The 22,230-nt window shown below is 39.3% G+C and overlaps 1 protein-coding gene across 2 annotated transcripts in view; it reads left to right on the forward strand.

Moving 5' to 3' along the window:
• Positions 1–22,230, forward strand: part of NF2 (NF2, moesin-ezrin-radixin like (MERLIN) tumor suppressor) — a 78,066-nt gene that overhangs the window by 25,487 nt on the left and 30,349 nt on the right. For both annotated transcript variants that reach the window (XM_063085034.1, XM_063085027.1), the window contains exons 2-8: positions 2,259–2,384; positions 4,410–4,532; positions 6,471–6,554; positions 14,739–14,807; positions 15,680–15,762; positions 17,733–17,808; positions 20,665–20,799. In XM_063085034.1, coding sequence (XP_062941104.1) covers positions 2,259–2,384; positions 4,410–4,532; positions 6,471–6,554; positions 14,739–14,807; positions 15,680–15,762; positions 17,733–17,808; positions 20,665–20,799 — 696 coding nt within the window. The remainder of the gene's footprint in view (positions 1–2,258; positions 2,385–4,409; positions 4,533–6,470; positions 6,555–14,738; positions 14,808–15,679; positions 15,763–17,732; positions 17,809–20,664; positions 20,800–22,230) is intronic.

A 22,230-nucleotide genomic window follows, 5' to 3' on the forward strand; every position in this document is an offset into this window, starting at 1 on the left:
AGCCCTTGGGTGTTTAACTTCTCCAAGTAAGTGCCTGTTCTTTAGTTTTACATTATCTTGTAGTAAGGTAGTCATTTATAATTTATATACTGTGTGCTGGCTTAAAATAGAGACAAGAGGATAATCAGTATCCTGAAGCTTCTAGTTTTCCAAAATAACATTTCTTCAGTGAAGTCTGCCTGTAGGAATTAAAACCTGCTGTGAATTAAAAAACCCTTTGTCCTATTGTCAGACTGGAAAATGGGTGTGCCCGTTATTCAGCTTTGCAAAAGGAGAAAGGAGATCATCTTTTAAAAATAAAATTCATCATTTTATTTTATTCTATTCAAAATAATCTCTGAAGACCTCAATCTCTGTAGTGTTCCAGAGGGGACAAAAGTAGAGGTTTAAAGACAGAAAGGAGGGCCAAGCCTGTGGCGCACTTGGTAGAGTGCTGCGCTGGCAGCGTGGCGACGCTCCCGCCGCGGGTTCGGATCCCATATAGGACTGACCGGTGCACTCACTGGCTGAGTGCCGGTCACGAAAAAACGACAAAAAAAAAAAATAAAGACAGAAAGGAAAAATGGTCCTGGTGAAGGACAAAAGCCAATATGTACCTCAACCACTTGTCTGCTGCGGTCTTGGTGTCCTTCCATCTCGGTTGCTGCTTTGCTCGGCTTTGACTACAAAGTCAGAGAAAGAATTGGTTTTCCTGCTGAGTACTTTGTACAGAACGTACTGTTCATTCACATATATTAAAAATAGAAGGACTATTTGAAAACTCCCCTGTAGAATCAGGTTTTAACCAATCAGATATCAGAGGTCTAACTTATTTTCTCCTTTTTTTCCTGGCGGCTGGCTGGTAAGGGGATCTGAACCCTTGACCTTGGTGTTATAACACTGTGCTCTACCCAATTGAGCTATCTGGTCCCTCTTGCTTTTATAACAAATCTCTAAACCCTATTTTTTTTCCCCTATTCCTTTTCATTATGCCTCTTTAGTGTGCCAGGATTTGGGTGGAGATTTCTGAGGGTAGAAGGACAGATGCTTCTGTGGCACAGTGGTCTCATTCTTCCCATCTGTTGACCTTGTATTTGAATTGCAACATTATTCTTACTGTGACCATTGTTTCTGTGATGTGTCTCATGTGATTATAACTATACCCCACTGTGCATTTATCAGTATTTTTTGTTTTGTTTTCTTTTGTTTTTTACCATCTGGCCAATATGGGGTTCCGAACCCTTGACCTTAGTGTTATCAGCACTGCACTCTAACCAAGTGAGCTAACTGGACAGCCCCAGAGTATTCATTTGAATGTCCTCCTGATACTTGGGGGTGGTTGGGGCAGGGAGGTGACAAGCAGCAGCTAAGGGTTAGTATGGGAACATCCTGGGTGACTTAACTTGAAAGCCACTAGGTGGCAACATTTACTAAGCAGTGGGGCATTCTCTTCCCCTATTAAGATGTCGAACTTGCTTTTCTAGCTACGATACTGAATAGCTGAAAAAAGGGTTGAGCAGCCATTGCTTCAGGTCCTTGTGAAAGTGAGGCTATAGAATAAACACTATAGATATTGGTGTCAATTCATCACCTGGGTTTAGATACTGAGAGTTTGAAATTGATCTGTGTGACTGTGGGCAAGTCTCTTCTCTTTTGGCCTGAGTTAGACATCCATGATAGTAGAAACCAGTGATTAGTCTCTCATGGTTCTTTTTCTCCATGATTTATGACTTCAGTTACAATCTCTTCTCCTATATTAAAAAAAAACTTATAGTAAAATCAGTCTTTAAATTAGAAAAAAAAAAAAAAAACCCAAACCGGCCCCCCAAAACCCCACTAGCCTTTTATTATTATGAAAGTATAGAGTCATGATTTTAAAAAAAGAAATCAACAACAAAATCTCAAGGAAGTTAATGTCCGTAGAAGCTAGCCATCTCTTTGGGTTAACTCAAGAGGCTAGATTCTCCTAAATGAGGATGCTTATTTACCAGCTTTCCTAAATTAGCAGCTTTGGGGATATTAAGATCTATAAGGAACTGTCCAAGGGAGGTGTTGTGTATGCTTTGCAGTGATTAAGCCATTAAACTCTAATTGGTATTTTCCCACTCATGGTTTTGTGCAGGAAACTTTAAAATTATTTAGGAATTCAGTTCTCATTAGCCATCTTGGTGCCATCCCATGTTTTGGAGTCCGAGTAGAGATCTGAGAAAAGGTTTTCATGTGGGTGGTTTATGAATTTTGCTCACAATTCCCTTCCCTGTTGGTTTGTTATGTTGCAGATGAAGTGGAAGGGGAAGGACCTATTTGATTTGGTGTGCCGGACTCTGGGGCTTCGGGAAACCTGGTTCTTTGGACTGCAGTACACAATCAAGGACACCGTGGCCTGGCTCAAAATGGACAAGAAGGTCAGGCTGGAACCATGAACTCAGTGGGGCTGGTGTGTGCTTCCCGTTTCTTCCCTGAACAGGCGCCCAACTTATTTGCTTATCATGGAGGCTTTATGACTGTGTAGTAAAGAAGGGGGCAAGTTCTTGAATTAACTCATGCGGAAAGCAGGTCTTGGAGATGCTGCAGGTTTTCTGTTCCTCACAGGTTCTCCTAGGCAGGCAGAATTAACTAGGATTAAACTGTTGCCAGCCCTGGCTTCTTTACCCGTTGTCACCAGCCTGATTGCTTCTGGCTTTATGCCCTTCAGTTTATTGAACCACTAGTTAGGCTTTATGAATAAAAATTGCTATTATCTTCTTATACTTTTTTTTCTTTAAACAACTTATGTCTTGGAAAGATTCTCTTGGGGCTCATGTTCTTTAGGCAATTTAAAAAGTCTTTTTGAGAAACACCATGGCCCAATTTGAATTAATCATTCATGCAACCTAAGCAATAATGAATGCCCTGTCCCTGTGGCAAAGGAAGAATGTTTATTTTGTCCTCAGGATTCTCTGAGCTTCTGAGGCATGGTAAAGTCTGGGCTTCTAGCAATTTTAATGTGGCTTGGAAGTAGATATTGTCTAGGGGAATTGCCCTGTACATGGGTTCCTATGTTCACACAGAGGCACACTTACCTACTTACCTGCCTACCTAACCATGAAGACAGTTCGGGGAACAGAGCCATAGGCTTTTGTCAGTAACTCCTAAAAGACACCTGAATCTCAAAGTAAGTCAGTGTCTAATTCTTACTCTAAATGGTATCTCCTGCAGTGGCCTATCTGTAGTTATTATCTACTGCATGGCATAATAAACAATGAAAGCCTCCTGTCTTTTACCATTTTGACTCTAAGCTTAAGTGTTCAAATTGTGTTTACATACATACACAGTAATCTAAATCTTCATGTTGGAATCCCTGCTGGTTTTAAGTTTCAATGGTAATTCTCGATGATCATGAACATCAAAGTGCCACCGTGTGCCAGTGTTAGGGAGGGTGTCCTAGATCAGGTTTATTTTGAATCTCCTGGGTACTGCCACCTGGAATTTGGGCAGGAGCATGGAGAGTTATGTTCAAAGAAAGCAAAACTTTCCATATCTTTTTATGGTTTTCAGCAAAGTGAATTTTAAATCATACCTGAGTGTTGGCTAAATGGATATTAGATTGGGGGCATCAGAAGCCATGGACCTGCTGTTCCAAGGAAATATATTATGACACATGTTAATGGAGCCTGTACCCTGTTACATGGCATGTTTATGTCTTGAAATGAAATTCACTCTGGAGAGCAGATGGTTCAAGCTTTTCAGGAGGTGGATGGAATTGTTAGAAATTAAAGGCATTGGTTTACTGACTGTGCTTCAAGCATTTTGTGGGCATCTCTGAAGGTTTCTTGAAACAAAGCATTGCATGATGAACACATTTTACTTCTATTGCTCACGTTTTACTTCTATTGCTCAGTTAATGTTTAGATGCTTTCACAAAGATCTAGTTCATCATTTCTAATTTCTATTCGAACATGGACCTAAATGTTAGAGGCAGGCAGCAAGGAAAAAACAATAAAGGAAGATTCCACTACTTCAGAAAATTAAAAAACCTTTATCCTACCATAAAGGGCAGTGTTTGTTTGTTTGTTTTGGGGTGGCCGGCTGGTAAGGGGATCCAAACCCTTGACCTTGGTTTAATAACACCATGCTGTAATCAGGTGAGCTAACCAGGTAGCCCTGTCCAAGACCTTTGAGTTATAAATTTCTAGCTTTTAACTATTTTTGTGGCCTTGAGAACATTTATGCCTTAATCTTAGCTTCACTCACCCCTTGGGGATATTGATTAATTTGATTCAAAAATACCATGGGAAGTGAATATTGTATAGAATCACAACCTTTGGGAAATATAATGAATTTAGCAGGAAAAAAAATATTATATACTCCCTGCAAAAGGTTCTTGGGTGTGGCACAGGAGGAAGAAGTGCCAACATAGCATGTTTGTCTTTTGCTCTGCAATTCTGCAGGTGCTGGATCATGATGTTTCAAAGGAAGAACCAGTCACCTTTCATTTCCTGGCGAAATTTTATCCTGAGAATGCTGAGGAAGAGCTGGTTCAGGAGATCACACAACATTTATTCTTCTTGCAGGTACACCAGTCTGTGCTACTCGCCAATTCTGAGAGAACTCACCCAGGCATGGTTGCAGAGTTGACCTGGATGAACCCTTCGGGGCTGACCACAAACACTTTCACATTGCAAAAATGTTCTGCCTCTGAAAAGTCAGCCCCTTGGGTCTGTAATGGAAAAAATCTTCAGAATAGAACTATACTTAAGTGATGAGAATTGGTGTCAGATGAAATCTCGAAGGTGTGATGGTAAAAAATGGATACAAGTAGCTACTTAAAACCTCTTTGAAGATGGATCCTATTTTCTTCTAGGCTAACTTAAAAGTATTCGGTGTTGCAAAGGAAGTCTAAAGAGAGTATTATAAAGCAGTAGTTTTTCCAAAACTTTAAAATTTGCTCTCATTAAGACAGGACTTCTGAATTCCAGTGGCACTTGGTTTATCCCATACATGTGGTACTTCAAACATCATGTTTTATGCTACTCTTTGTCTATAAATGTCTTGTTTCTCCCTTACTCCCTCATCAGATTGAAAGCCCCTTAGAGGCAAGGCTCATTGAGTGCATAGTAGGCATACCATAAGTAATTGCTCAACAGAATTAGAAAAATTAGGAGATCCATAATTATAGGTTGACCTTCTAGGGGCACAGGGATGGAGATTAATTTGAGAATGAAAACCTTGTCAGTTTTGCTTGCATTCTTATTGCTTGGGTAGAGCACCTCCCCAGTTTCATGGCTAGTTGTAGTGATTGGCACTGGGGCCGCTTGTGTTGCCCAAAGGTGCCCGCTGTCACTAATGTAAAAGATTGCAGCAAGGGTGTTAATTACATGGTTTCCCAGAAGTAGATGTGTGGTCTGTCACATAGTCCTCCTGTAATTAATTTGAACCTTGGTATATTGTGTTCAGTAAATATTAAGTTAAAGGCAATAAAACCCACTAAGTAATTTCTTTTGCAAAAGAAGTCTGTCTGCCATAGGGATTAGAAAGTTGTACTGGTTCAGAAACACTTCAGGTTTCAAGTTCTCTGTAGGAATGTAAAATTAGTTTTAAAACCTGGGAAGAACTTTTGTGTTTGAATGAAACCACGTAAAGATCTCCTAGGTCCCAGGATGCCCTAGCATTATAGAAATGTCTTTCTTGTAAGCACTTGGAAGCAGTACCTATCCTTCATGTGCCTTTGGCTTGGTTTTTCTTTATAGTGAAATGTTAGGGTGTTTTTCTAACTGAGCAAGGCAAAATTTACTACTTTTATGAATCTGGTGACTGTTGACATCTATGAACAGGGAGTTGGCTTTCTTGTTGGGTTTATTTCAGTGTGCCCCCACTTCATGCAGCTCTCTTGCTTCTTTAGAACATCAGACACTGCAGTGTTCTAAGAAATTAAGTGCAATGAGATATGTGAATTCAACATTATGGCTTAAGATATTTCCTGGACCTCACGTGTGCTTAAAAGTTAAATCGATCAAATTTTATTGCTTCCTTTTTCCTTAGAGCAGCACATTGAAAGTGATAGTTTTTTCTGCAGTCATAACTCAGCGGCCTTAGTGACTTTTATCTTACGACAAGACTCTATTTCCTCTAGTGCTGCATGTGCTCAGCAGGGGCCAAGGCTGCAATCACCCCCAGAGCTGCTCCTGACACTTCTCACTTTCACAGCTCTCTGTCATAGCCCAGATGTCAGTCTCTGTTGTAACCATGAAGATTGTTTTTACTCTTCATCATTGATCATGAAGAGAAGAGATAAAGGGTTTTTACGCATAGCCATCTTACCAATAACTCCTCAGTGACTCAACTCTCAACCTGTCTACATCAGTAAAAAAAATTGTTCCTTTTGTCAGAAAATCATTAATAGGCTACTTTGGCAGCCCTCATTAGAACACCCTGTAGTCATCAGCTGTGACCAGCCTGCATGGCTCACTTCCACTCACATGGTATCATGTCTCCCTTGTTGACCCTTTCAGGTAAAGAAGCAGATTTTAGATGAAAAGATCTACTGCCCTCCTGAGGCTTCTGTGCTCCTGGCTTCTTATGCCGTCCAGGCCAAGGTAGGCTCAAAGAAGAAAAATACATTCTTCCTGGGCATTAACTCGTGTCATGGGATTGCTCCCATCCTCTGTTTCTTTGGATTTTCTGGACTATAGATAGGCTTGCCCCAGAAAGTGAGACGTTGTAGACTTGGGGGAACCACTGTTGCTGTCCTGGCGTATGTGTAATCTTGTATAAATGCTAAGCGTATTGTTCTAATGAATTGAATTCATTCTAAGTGAATTCATTCAGAAAGATGAATTGTCTGTATAATCTCATTATGCACATGTGGTTCATTACAATTGATGGTTTAGCCTCTCTTTATTAGCCAGGAAATACGAATTTATGTTCTCCAATTTTGGCCAAACATGGTCTTTAGGTCAGAAAGGCTTAGGTCTTCGCTCCAAACTTATCTTCTGAGAACCAACTGCCCTCAGAGAATGCCTTGCTTCATCCACCCCCGATGGCTGGGCACTGCAGGTGCTGTGGCCTGCTGAGCCCAGTAGAGCTGTCTGGTTAGCTGAAAATCATTCACTTTCATTAAATCACTGCCGATTGGGAGTGGAGAGAGAGGGACACCACTGGTCTTGTGTTTTTGTCCCCTCTGTTTTTATAAGACCAACTAGAGGGTCAGCTCAGGGTGCTTCATGTCCCTCAGATTTCCCACTTCAATCACATGCCACCTTCTCTTTGTCCCCCTGCTTCCTGCTTTTCACTGAAACATAAGATGTCCCTGTCCTTGGGACACCTTGATTACTTTTGTGATTTTAAAGCATAATCTTTTTACTTATTTTCATTTTTAATTACAGGTGTCTATAAAGCCATTTCCCTATAATGTTAGAAAAATTAATTAGACACTCTTCTTAGCTGACTTTTTTTGGTAGCTTAATACAATTTCAGATCAAAGCCAGGAAGTAACTGGCCTGTCATTTGGAAGGAAAAAGAAAGAAAGAAAAAAAAAAAGGATGTACATGCTGGTCGAACCAATAGGAAAACCAGAGTCAATTTTATCATTTGATGACTCGTCTGATATTTGCTGAGTATTCACTGGGCCCTGGGGGTTGGGGGTTGTTGACTCTGTCACAGGTGCAGGCACTAAAGCAAGTATCTGCCCTCAGTGATTTGCCCAAGGTCATTTGGGCAATCTTGAATAAAACTAAGGGCAAAATTCAGGGCTTTGGAATTGCATTTCGTGCCTCCCCTATTTCACTTCCCTGAAAAATGAGTAATTGAAAAAACAGAAAATGGGCCCTAATTCAACTAAAACATATGCTTCCTTTTTATGCTTTGATGAAGAATATTAGTAACAGGAAAAATATGTCCTTTCAATCAGTTTCGCCCTGACAGTGATGAAGCAGTCATTGTCACTTTCATTAAATCTGAGCACTTCCTGGCCTGCAGTTGAGTTCTTTTTAGCATGCTTTCTCCCCAGCTGAGAGAAGACCTAAGCTCTCAAGGACAGTACCTCTCTTTGAAGGACTTCAGTCTCAAAGGCTACATTTTCTTTGCATGTGTTTTGGGCCACAAATTCAAAGGCCACCTGTGGGAAAAAAAATCACTTTTCGGGGAACCAGCAGATGTTTGCTTAAACAGATTTCACTGTAGGAAAGCCCTACTAATTTGGATCTTACTAATTTGGAGATGAAAGTGATTCACAGACAGCATATGTGCTTCATGTGGAGGAGGATGTTCTAACTATTTTTTCCGGTGTAAATTTTAAGGCTCTTACAAATAAAGGTGATCTGTGCCTTAAAGTCTGTATTCGGGAAATTAAGGCTTACTATAACATGCTTCCAGTTTCTAGGACTGCTGGTTAATATTAAAAGGATATCTCTGATTATAATATTAATAAGATCTTACATGGCCATAGTGTTGTACAGTTTTACAAAGTGTTATAACATGAATATTTCGTGCAATACTCAGTGTAGTCTTTTCCGGAAGCGAAAGCTTGAGAGTATTATGCCTGTTTTGCAGATGAGGAATTTAAGGCTCAGAAAGGATTAGTGATTTGTCTTAAGTCACAATACGTTTATGTTAATTATATTTTTATGGAATTTATAACCAACTTCTTGATGGAGAGGATTTGAAGCAAACGGAACTAGAGATTGGAGCAGGGATGGGAACCCTGGTGTCGGGGCTGCCTAAGTTAGCAGTCAGCTCTTGCCCCTCACTGTCTAGTGTGAAAGAGGTCTTGGATGGCAAGCACTGCCTTTCTCTGAATTCCAGTTTCATTTATGTGATCACACTAGTCCAAGCTTTTCAGTATGTCGTACTCTTTCCTTCTATTATATTCAGCTTGTTTTCTTCCACAACCTTTCTGAAACAGAAAGTAACTTTAAAAGTATGGAGGGGAAAGTGAATTAAGCTCATTAACACATGGAATGTAATTATGTGCAAATGTATTCATTACAGTATTTCAGCTGTTCCAACGATATAGACACAGTTAATTCCAAAGCATAAAGAAACAATTACCCTGGAAGTATAAATACAAATACTAATCACATGGTTCAGTTAACAAGAACCATATTGCTTGGTTGGAGTTTGAGTTATGCTTGAATCAAAAGTGTGGGCAGGCTTTTTTTGGTCCAGTCACATGACACACCAAACCATCTTGCAATGTTTAAGCCACCTGTTCGATTTCATATTGACAATTTGGTGTTTGAAATGTGTTCTTATTAAAAATGACTTTGGGAGAGAATGGTATGTAATTTATGAATCTTGCGGTGCTGCCTGCAGACTCCTAGCATTCAGAAGAGAGAAAAGAAAGGTAGGAGAGGAGGCTTAATATTTCATAGTACTCTTTAATATAAATCAGGGACAGAGTGTCAAAACGCAATTCAGTTAAAAAATTGAGTACGTGGTAAAGTATAGGTAGAGAGTGGCAAGAGTTGAGGCTAGAGAGGTCTGCAGGGGATCAGATCATAAAGGGTCTTAACTTTATCCTCTGGATGATGCAGAGCCAGTGAAGGGTTTATATTTTAGATGGTGACTTTCGTGGCTATATGAAGGACAGATGGGAGTGAGAAAAGTTTGGAAACAGGGAGACCTGTTATAGGATTGTGGTTGTCATCCCAGTGAGAAACTAAGTTCACACCTTAGGTAGTGGTTGGTTGGATGGGAGGAAACTTACTTAAATATATCTAGGAGGTAAAAGTTGATTAAGTGGTATGATACTCTGCATATATTTTTTTTTTTTTGCATATCCTTTTACAAATTGACATTTTTTCCTCACTTAACATTGATTTTGAAATGTATCAAAGTTGTCTGTGTAAGGGCCAGCCCATGGCTTACTTGAGAGAATGTGGTGCTTGCTGATAACACCAAGGCCACAGGTTTGGATCCCTACATAGGGATGGCCAGTTAGCTCACTTGGGAGAGCGTGGTGCTGACGACACCAAGTCAAGGGTTAAGATCCCCTTACTGGTCATCTTAAAAAAAAAAAAGAAGTTGTATCTGTAGATGTAGCTCCTTGATTTTTAACTGCTTTGTGGTAGCCGTTGATAAATAAACCCTCTTCTGAGGAAGAGGTAGATTGTTTCCACCTTTTTCCTTTCAGTGCTTTACTGAAAATCCTTTTGATTTCAGTGCTTTACTGAAAATCCCTTTGATTTCTTGTGTACATGTGCAAAAGTTTTTTCCCCTTAAGATAGATTTCTAGAAGTAAAATTGCATAGAATTTACAAAAGATGCGTATCTAAATACCAAAAACATTTAAGTTTATAAGAAAAAGACCAATTGTAAAAAAATGGACACAAAGGATATGAACAGGCGCATTTTAGAAGAAAAAGTGGGAATGGTCAGTAAAAACAAAAAAGATCTTCAGTTTGCCTAATAATCAGGAAAAAGAAATTAGAGCAACAGTAAAGTAACGTTTCAAACCCCTAAGATTGGCAGGGATTAATAAATTGGATAACTGCATTGTTGGTGCTCATCTGCTTGCTAGAGGGAACATGAATTGGCAGAACCTCTGCAGAGCACCAGGTGTGGTGGGGACCAGTCAACTTGAGGAGACATATCCCACCCTGACTCCCCGAAATTCCATTCCTAGGTGGCTACTACAGAGGAACTCCTGCATGGCACATCCTTTTCACTTAAAACTGTCAGAACAGATATACCCCTTCTCATTCTTTTTAACTGCTGAATAGAATTTCATAGAAAGGAGGGACTGTGGATTATTTAAATATATCTTTATTGGTGGATATTTACGTTTGTTTTTCTTTCTATTGTGTTTCTGTTGTTTAAACAGATGCAGTGTAAACATCCTTGTATGTGCCTCTTTGGGGACATGTAAACTTCTCTATGGTAGATACCAAGAAATGGCATAACTGGGTCGAAGGATAAGAACATTTAAAATTTAAGTAATGATAAGTGAAAGAAATTGAATATTGTATTATTTCATTTATATGAAATGTCCAGAATAGGCAAATCCATAGAGACAGAAAGTAGAGTTAGTGATTGCCAGGGGATAGAGGGAGGAGGAAATTAGGAGTGACTGCTAGTCAGTGCAGGATTTCTTTTTGGGTTGATAAAAATGTTCTGGAATTAGATAGTGGTGATAGTTGCATAACATTCTGAATATACTAAAACCCATTGAATTGTACACCTAATGTGGTAAATTTTATGTATGTAAATTTTATCTCAATAAAAAATTTCAATAGATTTGGCCAAATTGTCCTCCAGAATCCTAATTTAACCTCCAACAACACTGTGTAAGAATACCTGTTCTTCTACATCCTCACCAGCAGTAGATACTATCAGTCTTAAATTTTTGCTAATCTGATAGAAAAATAGCTTTTAAAAAAATTCCCATTTCCTTGATTGCCACTGGGGTTGAGCATCTTTTCATAGATTTATTGGCCATTTGTATTTCTTTTCTCCGTGAATTAACTGTTTACAACTAGCCCATTTTTCTACTATACTGTTTATCTCTTTGATTGATTTGTACTCCATATATTGACATTTTGTCTATTTTACACATCAAACTTGACAGTCATTTTCTTTTTATATTTTAAGTGATGATTAGAATGACTTTAACCATTTTTGTTCTGGTATTTTTATGGATTCTCATTTATAGGTTTAATTCTTTAACCATCTGGAATTTAATGATGTGTGTGGTAGAGATCTATTTTTTCTATATATGTAGTATATTAGTCCATTTCTGTTGCTTATAACAAAATACACGGAACTGGGTATTTTATAAAGAAAACAAAATTTGTTGCTTACAGTTTCTGAGGTTAGGAAGTTCAAAGTCCAGAGGCACATCTGGTGAAAGCCTTGGTGGTGGCAACAGTGATGGCAGAGTATCACATTGTCAAAATGGTGGAGCAGAGAGAGCCTAACCGCCTCATTCACTCTCCTTTTAAAGCCCTCCAAACCATGTCCCTGACCACCATGATTAATCTACTCATTACAGCATGGTCCCACAATCTAATCACCTCTTCAAGGCCCCACCATTCAATTACTGTGATAGGATTTCTCACCCTCAGCAGTTACAGTGGGATTAAGTTTGGGGGGGGACATTCAACTCAAGACATGTACTAATCAAATCTTTATGTTTTTGTGAAATCCTGTTAAGAGCATTCAATCTAATTTTTCATATATATAGAGGAAATTAATATCTAGAAGAAGCCTCTGTTTAACCTAATTATTGACTCCAAGAGTCGTTTTAAATGGTGAACTCCCTTCTTGAATTTAAATTCACTTGGTTTACATCAGGGGTAGACCCAGGCTTTCTGGGGTCTGAAGTTTATATAATTTAGGAGGTTCTCCTTAATGCAAGAATACCAAATTATGAATATAAAATTAGGTGCCAGTCCATGCAGGTGCAGAGACCTGAAACCCAAGCTTCCTTTGCTTCACAATTAATTCACCTGGTTGTATTATCAGAATGCATCTGTTATATAAAAAAGATGAGGAACAGCCACCTCCATCTCTGCAGTGGTATGACTTTCTTTTATATTTACTATCTGCCACAACTTCAGGATTTTTTTTTTCTTCCTTTGTTTTCTAAAGAGACATTAAGAGCAGACACATACATCAAGGTGGCTTTACTGTTGGAAGTGGAATTAGTCCAGTGGAGAAGTTCTTACAGGAGGGTCTTTGCCACCTCTGCATTGCTCGGATGTAATATATTTGATTAGTGAAGTAGCTGGGAGCTCGGTGTAATAATGGAGATGGTTAATCTTGCAAGCCTTTGGAACCTGAATTTACAACTTTAACTTTGCATATCTGCTTACTTTCGCATAAGAGTTTGGTCAGCATTGTTGAGAGGTTTGCAAATACAACTAATAGGGCTTTCTTTAGCTTCCTACGCCTTCAAAAATTGGGGAGGCAAACATTAACTACTATCATCATAAGTAATGCAGAGGATAACATAATAATAATAATCATACCTAACTTTCACCTTGAGCCGGGCCCTATGATAAATGCTTACCTGATTTGTCTTACTTCATCCTCATCACCCCATGTGAGGCAGGCGTTATTATGACCCTCGCTTACAGATGAGGAAACTGAGGTTTAGAGAGAGGATACTCCAGAGCCCCCACTTCAAGGTCCTCTAAGGCCAATGCTCACGTTTGACAAATAAGAAAACAGTCTCAGAGAGACCTGAGATCTTTTGACATCAGGTTGCATGTGCATTTTTAAAACTTCGCAGGTATTTCATCTAATCCCTACGAGAGCCCTGTAAAATAAATACTATTATTATCCCCGTTTTACAGGTGAGAAAACTGAGACACAAAAATTTCCAGTGTCACATAGGTACTAAGTGAAAGAGCTGGGATTGAACCTTAAGGAGCCTGCCCCCAGAACCAGGCTCCTACCTGCATGTTATAGCTGCCTCCTGAGGGAGTGCTGTTAAAACTCAGCACAGTTACGACTTCTGTCTCTGGGCCTCCCTGAAGTACAGAGAAAACAAAGTCCTTTCACTTTTTTAAATGAAGAAATGCCTAGACAGTGTTATAAAAGCTGTGGCATATTTAAAATGTTTAAATTTGACTAATTTAACACTCAGAAAAACAGTGCAGTACAATTCTGTTTGCAAGATAATTCTGAGATTCATAAGAAATAATTCATGGGTCTTTTACAGTCAGGGCGATATGGGAATGAGGCACCATTTAAAGTTATGATGAACATCTTTCAATACCACATGTATAGTTTGGTGGATGACTTCATTTGAAGAACATACCAGAAGTCTAACTTGAGGCTCCTTGGAAACAAGAGGGTGGGCAACATTCTGACTCGATTTGGTGGTATGTAGAACCACCAGCCTTATGTCTGACCTTTCTTTTGTTTTTGCAATGTTGATAGCTAAAAGGATAAATATTTATAAAAGCTTGGTTGTTTTTGGTTCTTTTTATCACAAACAATAAAGCTGGCATTTTAGTGTAATTAAACATACAGCTGATTGATAAGAGACAGGCTTTGATTTCATATTCTACTGTATGTTTCATGGTTATTTTCTTTCAAACATTTTTTCATTTTGATTATTTCCTGATCAGACTTAAGTTTGCTAGGAAAGAAGTGGGTTTTTTTTGTTGTTTGTTTGTTTTTTAAATCAGGGAATACATTTCCAAGTCGTTGTCGCCAGAGGAATAAATTAAAATGCAGGGCCTATTTCCAGCCTCACTAGTGACTTCTCTGCAGCTTTAGGAAAATCAATTAGCCTTTTACTGGTTTCTTTGTACAATAGGAATGACAGTGTTGACATGAGATTTTTCCAAAGTATTTTTCAGATCCTTGTGTGAAAGGTATTAAAAATATTGCCTGCATTATTCCCAGTTCCCACCTAGCAATTGACTCCAATTACCAGCCACTTAGAAGCACTTGTAGGCAGGATTCTTATCACATGTTGCTAATCACAACTTTCACAGTTGTGTTTTGTTGTTTCAATTCAAAAGCTAATGTTTTGGAAGTGACTACTTTCTTTGAGGTTTAGAAAACATGACTACATTTCCGTTACAGATGTCACATTCTTTTTAACACATCATCCATCCATCCCTTATGGGATTTTGCAACTCCGTTCATAGATATAATCAGCTTTGTATTTTTATTCAAGGATAACAAACTAGCAAGGTTGAAATCTTTACTTGTCATCAGAATTGAATTGTTCCCCAGAGCTGGGAGGGAATAAGACTGAGTAGATCCCTGTTCAGAAATGGCAGTTGTCTTCAGAATCCCAATTGCCCTCTCTTTTCTCCTTCCAGTATGGTGACTACGACCCCTCTGTTCACAAGCGGGGATTTTTGGCCCAAGAGGAGTTGCTTCCAAAAAGGGTAAGAAACCAAATTCCCTGTTTAGGACATAGCAGATTTGTGGTCGGACTTGAAGGAATATTGGAAGTATGTGGCAAGGACATTTTTATAACTTTTATGATAAATCTTGAGTAGAGTGTAGAATCTGTTAAGAATATTAAAAAACAAAGATTCGTGGAGTTAGTTTGGAGTTGCCAGGACTGGCATGGCCTGTAAGTGTTTCTCTAGTGTGATCGTTTCTTTAAAGCTGGTTGAGCTGTTTCTTGAAAGCTGGTTGAGTGTCATTGATTCCCAGGGGAGGAGAATGGAGCAGTGTATGTTCGGCTTGGGTTTGGGGAAGTGAGCTGTTCGCAGTGGCGAGGGCAGGATAGAGGAGGTGTGAGGTAGGGGTGGGCATTGTGGTTTTCAATCCTTGGTGCTGTTCATCTATTTCATTAGCCACAGAAGCAGGCCCCTCCCTTTTGCTGCTTCTGATTTTATGGCCCCACTCCTCTGTCTCTGGGTAATAAAGTCCTGCTCCTCACCTTTCACTGCCTTTCCTGGCCTTGGATGGCTGCTGTGTAGGTGGAGTCCCAAGATTAGTGGACATTGCTCCTGGCTGAGCTCTGCTGCCAGAGGCAGTCTCTGGAATGTACAGCCCAGGCAAGAAAGGGGTACCACTGCCAGACAAGGGTACACCAAGGCCTTATTCAACAGCACAGCTATCCCAGTTGCTCCTTCAATGAATGGTACTTGTTTACACTCCCACCTCTATATGTGACTATCTCCCTGTGTTGGCCTTTTTAAAAATAGTTTTGCTGTTTTGTAACAATGATGCATAATTATAAAAATGGCAAACAATATTCAAAATTACTTTGTGTGTAGGTTTTTTATTTTGCTCTATTTTTTGGTAGGTAATAAATCTGTATCAAATGACTCCGGAAATGTGGGAGGAGAGAATTACTGCCTGGTATGCAGAGCACCGAGGCCGAGCCAGGTGAGGCCATGTCATCATTGGTTTATGTTTCTTTATGGGCTATTTTTTTTTTTCTTAAAGAACTACAAAACTAGGACATGCTTGTTGAACAAAATACAGTGCCAAAATACGTGAAAGTAAAAGGGAGAGCTGGAAGTAATGTCAGTCCACAGTTTCATTGTGTCCTTCTAGTATGTGTGGTATGCTATGTATATACAGACCTACTGCATTCACTGGTAATTTAATTTAATTTTTTAAGAATTCTATTGTGTGGTTATCCCATTGCTTTTATGTCCATCCCCTTATTGATGGCATTTGGAGTATGAATCTGTAGGTTTTTCACTTTTACAAAAAGTTCTGTGGTGCAGTCATATTACTATACAATTGTAAGAGTAGTTCTGAGGATAGGTTCTTTAGGAGAAGCTCTGTGTCAAAGGATGTGAGTATTTTGCATTTTGACAAGTACCACCAAATTGCCCTCCAAAAAGGTTGTACTATGTGTGCATGCCCATCAGGAGTGTTATGAAAGTGTCTCCCCCACCCCATTCTATCCTTAGCACTTTTTATCAATCTAATTTTTGTAATCTAAAAGGTGGAAAATTGTGTCCTGTGTTACAGTTAGCATTCCCCTCGTTATTTTAGGAATTTATCATCTTTTATTAGCCTTTAAAATTTTTTCTCTTCTTCAAATCAACTTCCTACAGATAACATGCTTTCTTTTTAACTTTTAAAAAAGCGTAATATGCTTACTGAAAAGTAGACAAATCACACGTATACTGCTCCATCAATTATCACAAAGTGAAAACTACATGCAACACCAGGGGAAGAAGTAGCACATGATACCCCCTCCCCACTCCCCTACCTTCCTCCTCAAAGGTAACTGGTCTTCTGATTTCCTTCTTTTTTTTTTTTAAGCTTTAAGCAAAGGAGCAATAGTCTCCTGATTTCTAGCTCCATACATAAGTGTTGCCCATTTTAAAATTTATATAAATGCAATTAGTCAGTTTCTATTTTTTGTGCTTTTATTGAGCATCATATTGTGAGATTTGGGTTTGTGGCATGTGGCAATAGTTTTATTCATTTTCATTGCTGTGTAGAGTTCTACTGTATTAATATGCCACATATTAATTATCCATTCTGTTATTGATAGACATTTAGTTTGTTGGGTTGTCTGCTGGTTTTTGCTGTTGGAAAAGTCAAACAATTTCCCAAAGTAATTGTACCAATTTACAAGAGCAGTGTGTGTAATTTCTGGTTGCTCCACCTGCTCACCAACACTTGGCATTCTCTCAGATTGAATTTTTAAAATTCATTTGAGATCATTTTGAGATGGGAGAGAGAAGGAAAAGGACAAGGTCATAGGGAGACTTGAGTTAAAATATTTTGATACGATGTCTGTTTGGGAGTTTTCTGCAAGTCATTGCTGCTTCAAGAGCTTACCTTAAATTTGACTTATAACTTAAAACCCAAACCAGATCACCTACTTTTACAACCCGGATAGCTCTTGCCCTAACCTCCAACAATTCCCAAAGAGGTAAAATCAAGAAAGTAGCTGTCAGGTGGCTTGCAGAAAGAGTTGTTTTGTTCCCAAAGCCTTCTAGGTAAATAAAGCACACAAAGATAGAGCAACAACTTAAGTAACATTTGAACATCCAAATCCTTTTCAGGATAGAAGAACATGCCTCATGTTCTTGAATTATTTGAGATGGTTGACACTGTTTACCAAGGGCAAAACGTGAAATTGAAGCCAAGAGACATCCTAATGAATCTGTTCTCTTATTTTTATGAGGATGGGAAATTCTGCTTCACCTCAATGTCTTTAATAGACTTGGGGTTGGGAAGAGCTTTGCTGGTATCTGCTCTGGCTCATGTCTTCTGCCGGCGATATGGCTTGAGAGGAATGGCAGGATCAGAATGCTTAGCTTGGCCTGGGCTTGCTCTCCACCCTTCTCACTTAGCTCCAGTGACACTGTCTTCCATTTACCTCACAGGGATGAAGCTGAAATGGAATATTTGAAGATAGCTCAGGACCTGGAGATGTACGGCGTGAACTACTTTGCAATCCGGGTGTGTTGAAGCCTCTCCCAAGTTCCCTGTCTAGTAAACAGAGACCAAAATCAGGGCCAGACTGCTAAAATGGGTTACTTCTTCATTCCTGAGTGATAGAATCTTTTATGGTTCAGTGGTAAAGAAGAAAGGAGGAAGGGGAGAGAGGTCTCAGAGCCTCATTTTCTATTTTTGGACTTCAATTAGATCATAGGTAATTAAGTGTCACTTGAGTCTTGGGGGACTAGGGTCTGGTTCTGCTCTCAGCAGAAACCTGTTTGAATGCTCTGAGTGTAACATTTGATTATTTCTGTCTCTGAGATCTCGGCCTATAAGGATCACCTGTAAATACTTTCTTCCCCCAGGCACAAGGAAAGTAAAGCTGCTTTTATAGATTACTGATCTGTTTGGGTGAGGACTCTTGTTCTCACTATGAGGCTAATTGGTTTTCTGTTCAAACCATTAACAGTCCACTGTCCCCTGGGAGCTCACTGCTTCTGCCTGTGTGTTCAGCCCAGGTCTGGGCCTTTAGAATGTCTCTATCCTCTGGGTCGGTTGCTGAATGCAGTGTGTAGGCAGCTTCTTCCAAAGGAATGCGTGTGATTTGCCAAAGCACTTTATCGCTGGTTCTAAACTGCGGATACGTAGATGTTAAAACAGCCAGCCGCAGTGGTACCCCTTTGTCTTCATAGTTATGCTTTACTTTCCTTTTTTGGGTTCCTACAACTTTTGTATTAAGTTTGAGTAAATTGAAACATTTTAAATAGTCTAGGATAGCTTTTTACTTCATTTATTTGTTTTCTGAATAGGTATTTCTTGGATTACTTTACATAAAAAAATAAGGCACTATGTATAGAAATGTTATTTCTATATATAATATACTGTAGAATTACTATATATAGTAAGCAAGTCCCTAAAAGATGTTCCATAATAATACAGAGGGTTGTTTTCTAAAGTTTTATTAATTTGTATTTGCTAATATTTTGGTTTCTTTTTTTTTTTTTTTTTTTTTTTTATTTTTTTTAAAGATGACCGGTAAGGGGATCTTAACCCTTGACTTGGTGTGGTCAGCACCACGCTCACCCAGTGAGCGAACCGGCCATCCGTATATGGGATCCGAACCCGGGGCCTTGGTGTTATTAGCACCGCACTCTCCCGAGTGAGCCACGGGCCGGCCCAATATTTTGGTTTCTTTAAGGTCAGACTTATTAAACACAGTTTTGTGGTTTCATCAACCTGATTCTGCTGGCCCCATATGCCTGCCACCTAGATTCTACAAAACTAGAGTTTTATTATCTTCAAAAAGCTGTTTCTTATTAGAGAATATTCCTGCAACAGACAGACTAACACTATTTTTTTATGTGTTTTTTTTTTTTAAAGATGACTGGTAAGAGGATCTTAACCCTTGACTTGTCAGCACCACGCTCTCCCAAGTGTGCTAACCGGCCATCCCTATATAGGGATTCGAACCCATGGCCTTGGTGTTTTATCAGCACCACACTCTCCCAAGTGAGCCACAGGCCGGCCCTTTATGTGTGTTTCTTATATTGAGCAATAGACAAAGCTAAAGGCTATTTTAGTGTCTTTCATGTTAGAGTTCTTGAAATTCCACCATTAACTACGGAAGCTACGTGCTGTGCTCAAAACAATTTAAAAGGGGCTGCTTGAGCCCCCACCTATCTCTGTTATCATGTTAGGAGACAGAGGGCAGAATCCTTTTTTTTTTTTTTTTTTAGTTTAAACAAAATAGTCAGAAAAGTAATAAAATACCTTATTTTCCAAAACGTTCTGTAGATTTAAAAGTATAAGACCTCCTTCTGCTAACACAGTTTTGAAAGCTTTGCACACAGCAGAAGAATCTCTCATGGTTTGATGATAGTGCCTGACTTCAGGGTTTTAGGAGTAAAAAGATTTATCTTGGAGCACGCTTCATCTGATGCCTGCTGTTAGACCACTACTCATCACAGACCAAGCACCTTCTGAGGTTGCAGATCTGTTTTCTTGCCCCTGAGTCTTGGTTCAATTTCCTTGTTGTCACCAAGGGGTCAGGTGCTGTAGTGTCCTCATGCAGGGAGTTTCCTTCCACCACAAAACAAGGGCTGGACCACAGCGCTGGCAGATGGGCCTGCACATGAGAATGTGGCCAGTGGGTCTACAACTGGATCAGTGACATGGGAGCCCAAAGCACTTGCCACAACATCCACTCTCACTGTTGACAAGCACTGCTGTTAGAGGTATAGCATACATATAGTCAATTAATTTTTTAAACAGCTTTATTGAGGTATAATTTACATATAATTCATTTTGATATTTTTTTTCCAACATTTTATTATTAAAAAGTCCAAACATACAGGGAAATCGAAAGAATTTTTCAGTGAATACCCATATATACCCACTACCTAGATTTTACAGTTAACATTTTACTATACTTGCTTTATCACATTGAGACTACATTTTAACATAAAATGAGACCATCCAGTCCCAGCACTTAAAATTTTCTTTCTAGTGGCCCAACAACCTTTTCTTTTAACATAAGAAATGTTTAAACCTACGGGTTTTAATTCTCTATCTGTGACAACGTGGTTGTTTAATTAGAGGTAATAACACTTAGATTACCCTTCCTTTAGCCACTTGAGCTAGTGACAGAAACCGCCAGTGATCCCTTTGGGGGACACACAAGTCACAAGAATAGTACAATTTTGCTTCTGCCTGTTCAGGCAGCTAGAAGCCTCCTGGGTTACAAGACAGCTGTGGCTTCTGTTGAGACCTGTTGAAACTTGTTATATGTAATAGTGTGTGCCAGGCTCTTGGAACATTGAATAAAATCTCAAGCCTCAGCTGGAGCTTACAGTGGCTTTTATTTATTGACCTCTACAGAATAAAAAGGGCACAGAGCTGCTACTTGGAGTGGATGCTCTGGGGCTTCACATCTATGACCCTGAGAACAGGCTTACCCCCAAGATCTCCTTTCCGTGGAATGAAATCCGAAACATCTCCTACAGCGACAAGGAGGTAGGACATGTCTGTGCTGCAGATACTACTAGTGACCCAGTGGCCCAGCAAAAGGTATTTCCCCATCTCTCCTCCTTACTGGAGCTTCCCCAGCCAGGCTGTCGCCTTGTTATCAGTAAAATCCTTTAATTCCCAGGCTTTGGAATTTTTGTTGTTTTTTAAGTATTTACAGAATGGTATGGGCATCCTTTTTTCAAAGGGTATAACTAAACCCCACTACTGATAAATAAGAGCTCAACTCATCAGGGCTAAACCTCAAAGAACAGTTAACAGACAAAAAAAGTAACATTTTGTTTTATTACTTGGCTTTCTATTTCTGGTGAAATTCTCTTTTATATTAAGTGTGGTCTATACTGAGCCCCTTCTTTGTGTTCAATGCTTGGTACAAGTGGTGGAAAAATATATATATACATACACATATATACACATGTACATAAATATGTTGTGTGTATCTCAACAATGATATAAATAATAATATCAGGCTAACATGATGCAAGAATTTGAGAATAATTGTTTGAATAATTCAGATGAACACTCTTAGAATTCAAATATTTCTATACAGGATGGTGACTTTTCCCAAATCCTGTAGTCTTATGTTTATTCATTTATTCAGTTCAAATATTTCTATACAAAATGATGACTTCTCACAAATCCTGTAATTCTGTGTTTATTCATTCATTAACATTTCCCAAATGCTGTAATCCTGTGTTGGCTCATTCATTCATTCTTCATTCATTTTAAGTATTTATTAATTTGGCAGCTGGCTGTTATGGAGATCCGAACCTTTGACCTTGGTGTTATCAGCCCCATGTTCTACTCTTCATTAATTTTAAAGGAATTATTGAGCATCTGCTCTGTGTTAGGTTTCATAGGGAAAACAAGGAGGTAGAAAATCCAGTCTCAGCCTTCAAGGAAGTTAAAGTCAAGTAATGACTCAACTGCTGTAATAGATAAGTGCAGTAGAAAGGACTGATGATGATGATATAGTGCCTCCACTTACAAGCACTTTCACCTTGACTCTCTGATTTAATCTTTATAAAGAACTGCTCTAAAGGCAGGGGACATGTTTTCATTATCTGTGTGTCACATCAGGAAGCAGCAATGCAACTGGGATCTAGTGACCTGTGTCTGATGAGTGGAGTAGAAGGGGCTAGGAGCCAGGGTCACTGATGCCACATTCCCTGCTTTTCAGGGAGGCCCAGAGGCCAAGCCCTAAGAGCACAGGGGCACCAGGCAGAAGGAAGTAGGCCTGGACCGTGCTCAGTGACTTAGTGGTGCGTGAACTGCCAGGACACAGAGAGGGGAGTGAATAACAGTGGTGGCTTATGTTGTTGCCTGCAGAATCCTGAGACCCCTGAGCAAATTTCCTGTTTTCTCTTTCTTCATAGCAACTCAAGGAAAGGAATGCCAGGGCCTTCTTTCGTTTCCAGT

This window comes from Cynocephalus volans, chromosome 2 (genome assembly GCF_027409185.1).
Source record: "Cynocephalus volans isolate mCynVol1 chromosome 2, mCynVol1.pri, whole genome shotgun sequence".
Classification (NCBI taxonomy): Eukaryota; Metazoa; Chordata; class Mammalia; order Dermoptera; family Cynocephalidae; genus Cynocephalus; species Cynocephalus volans.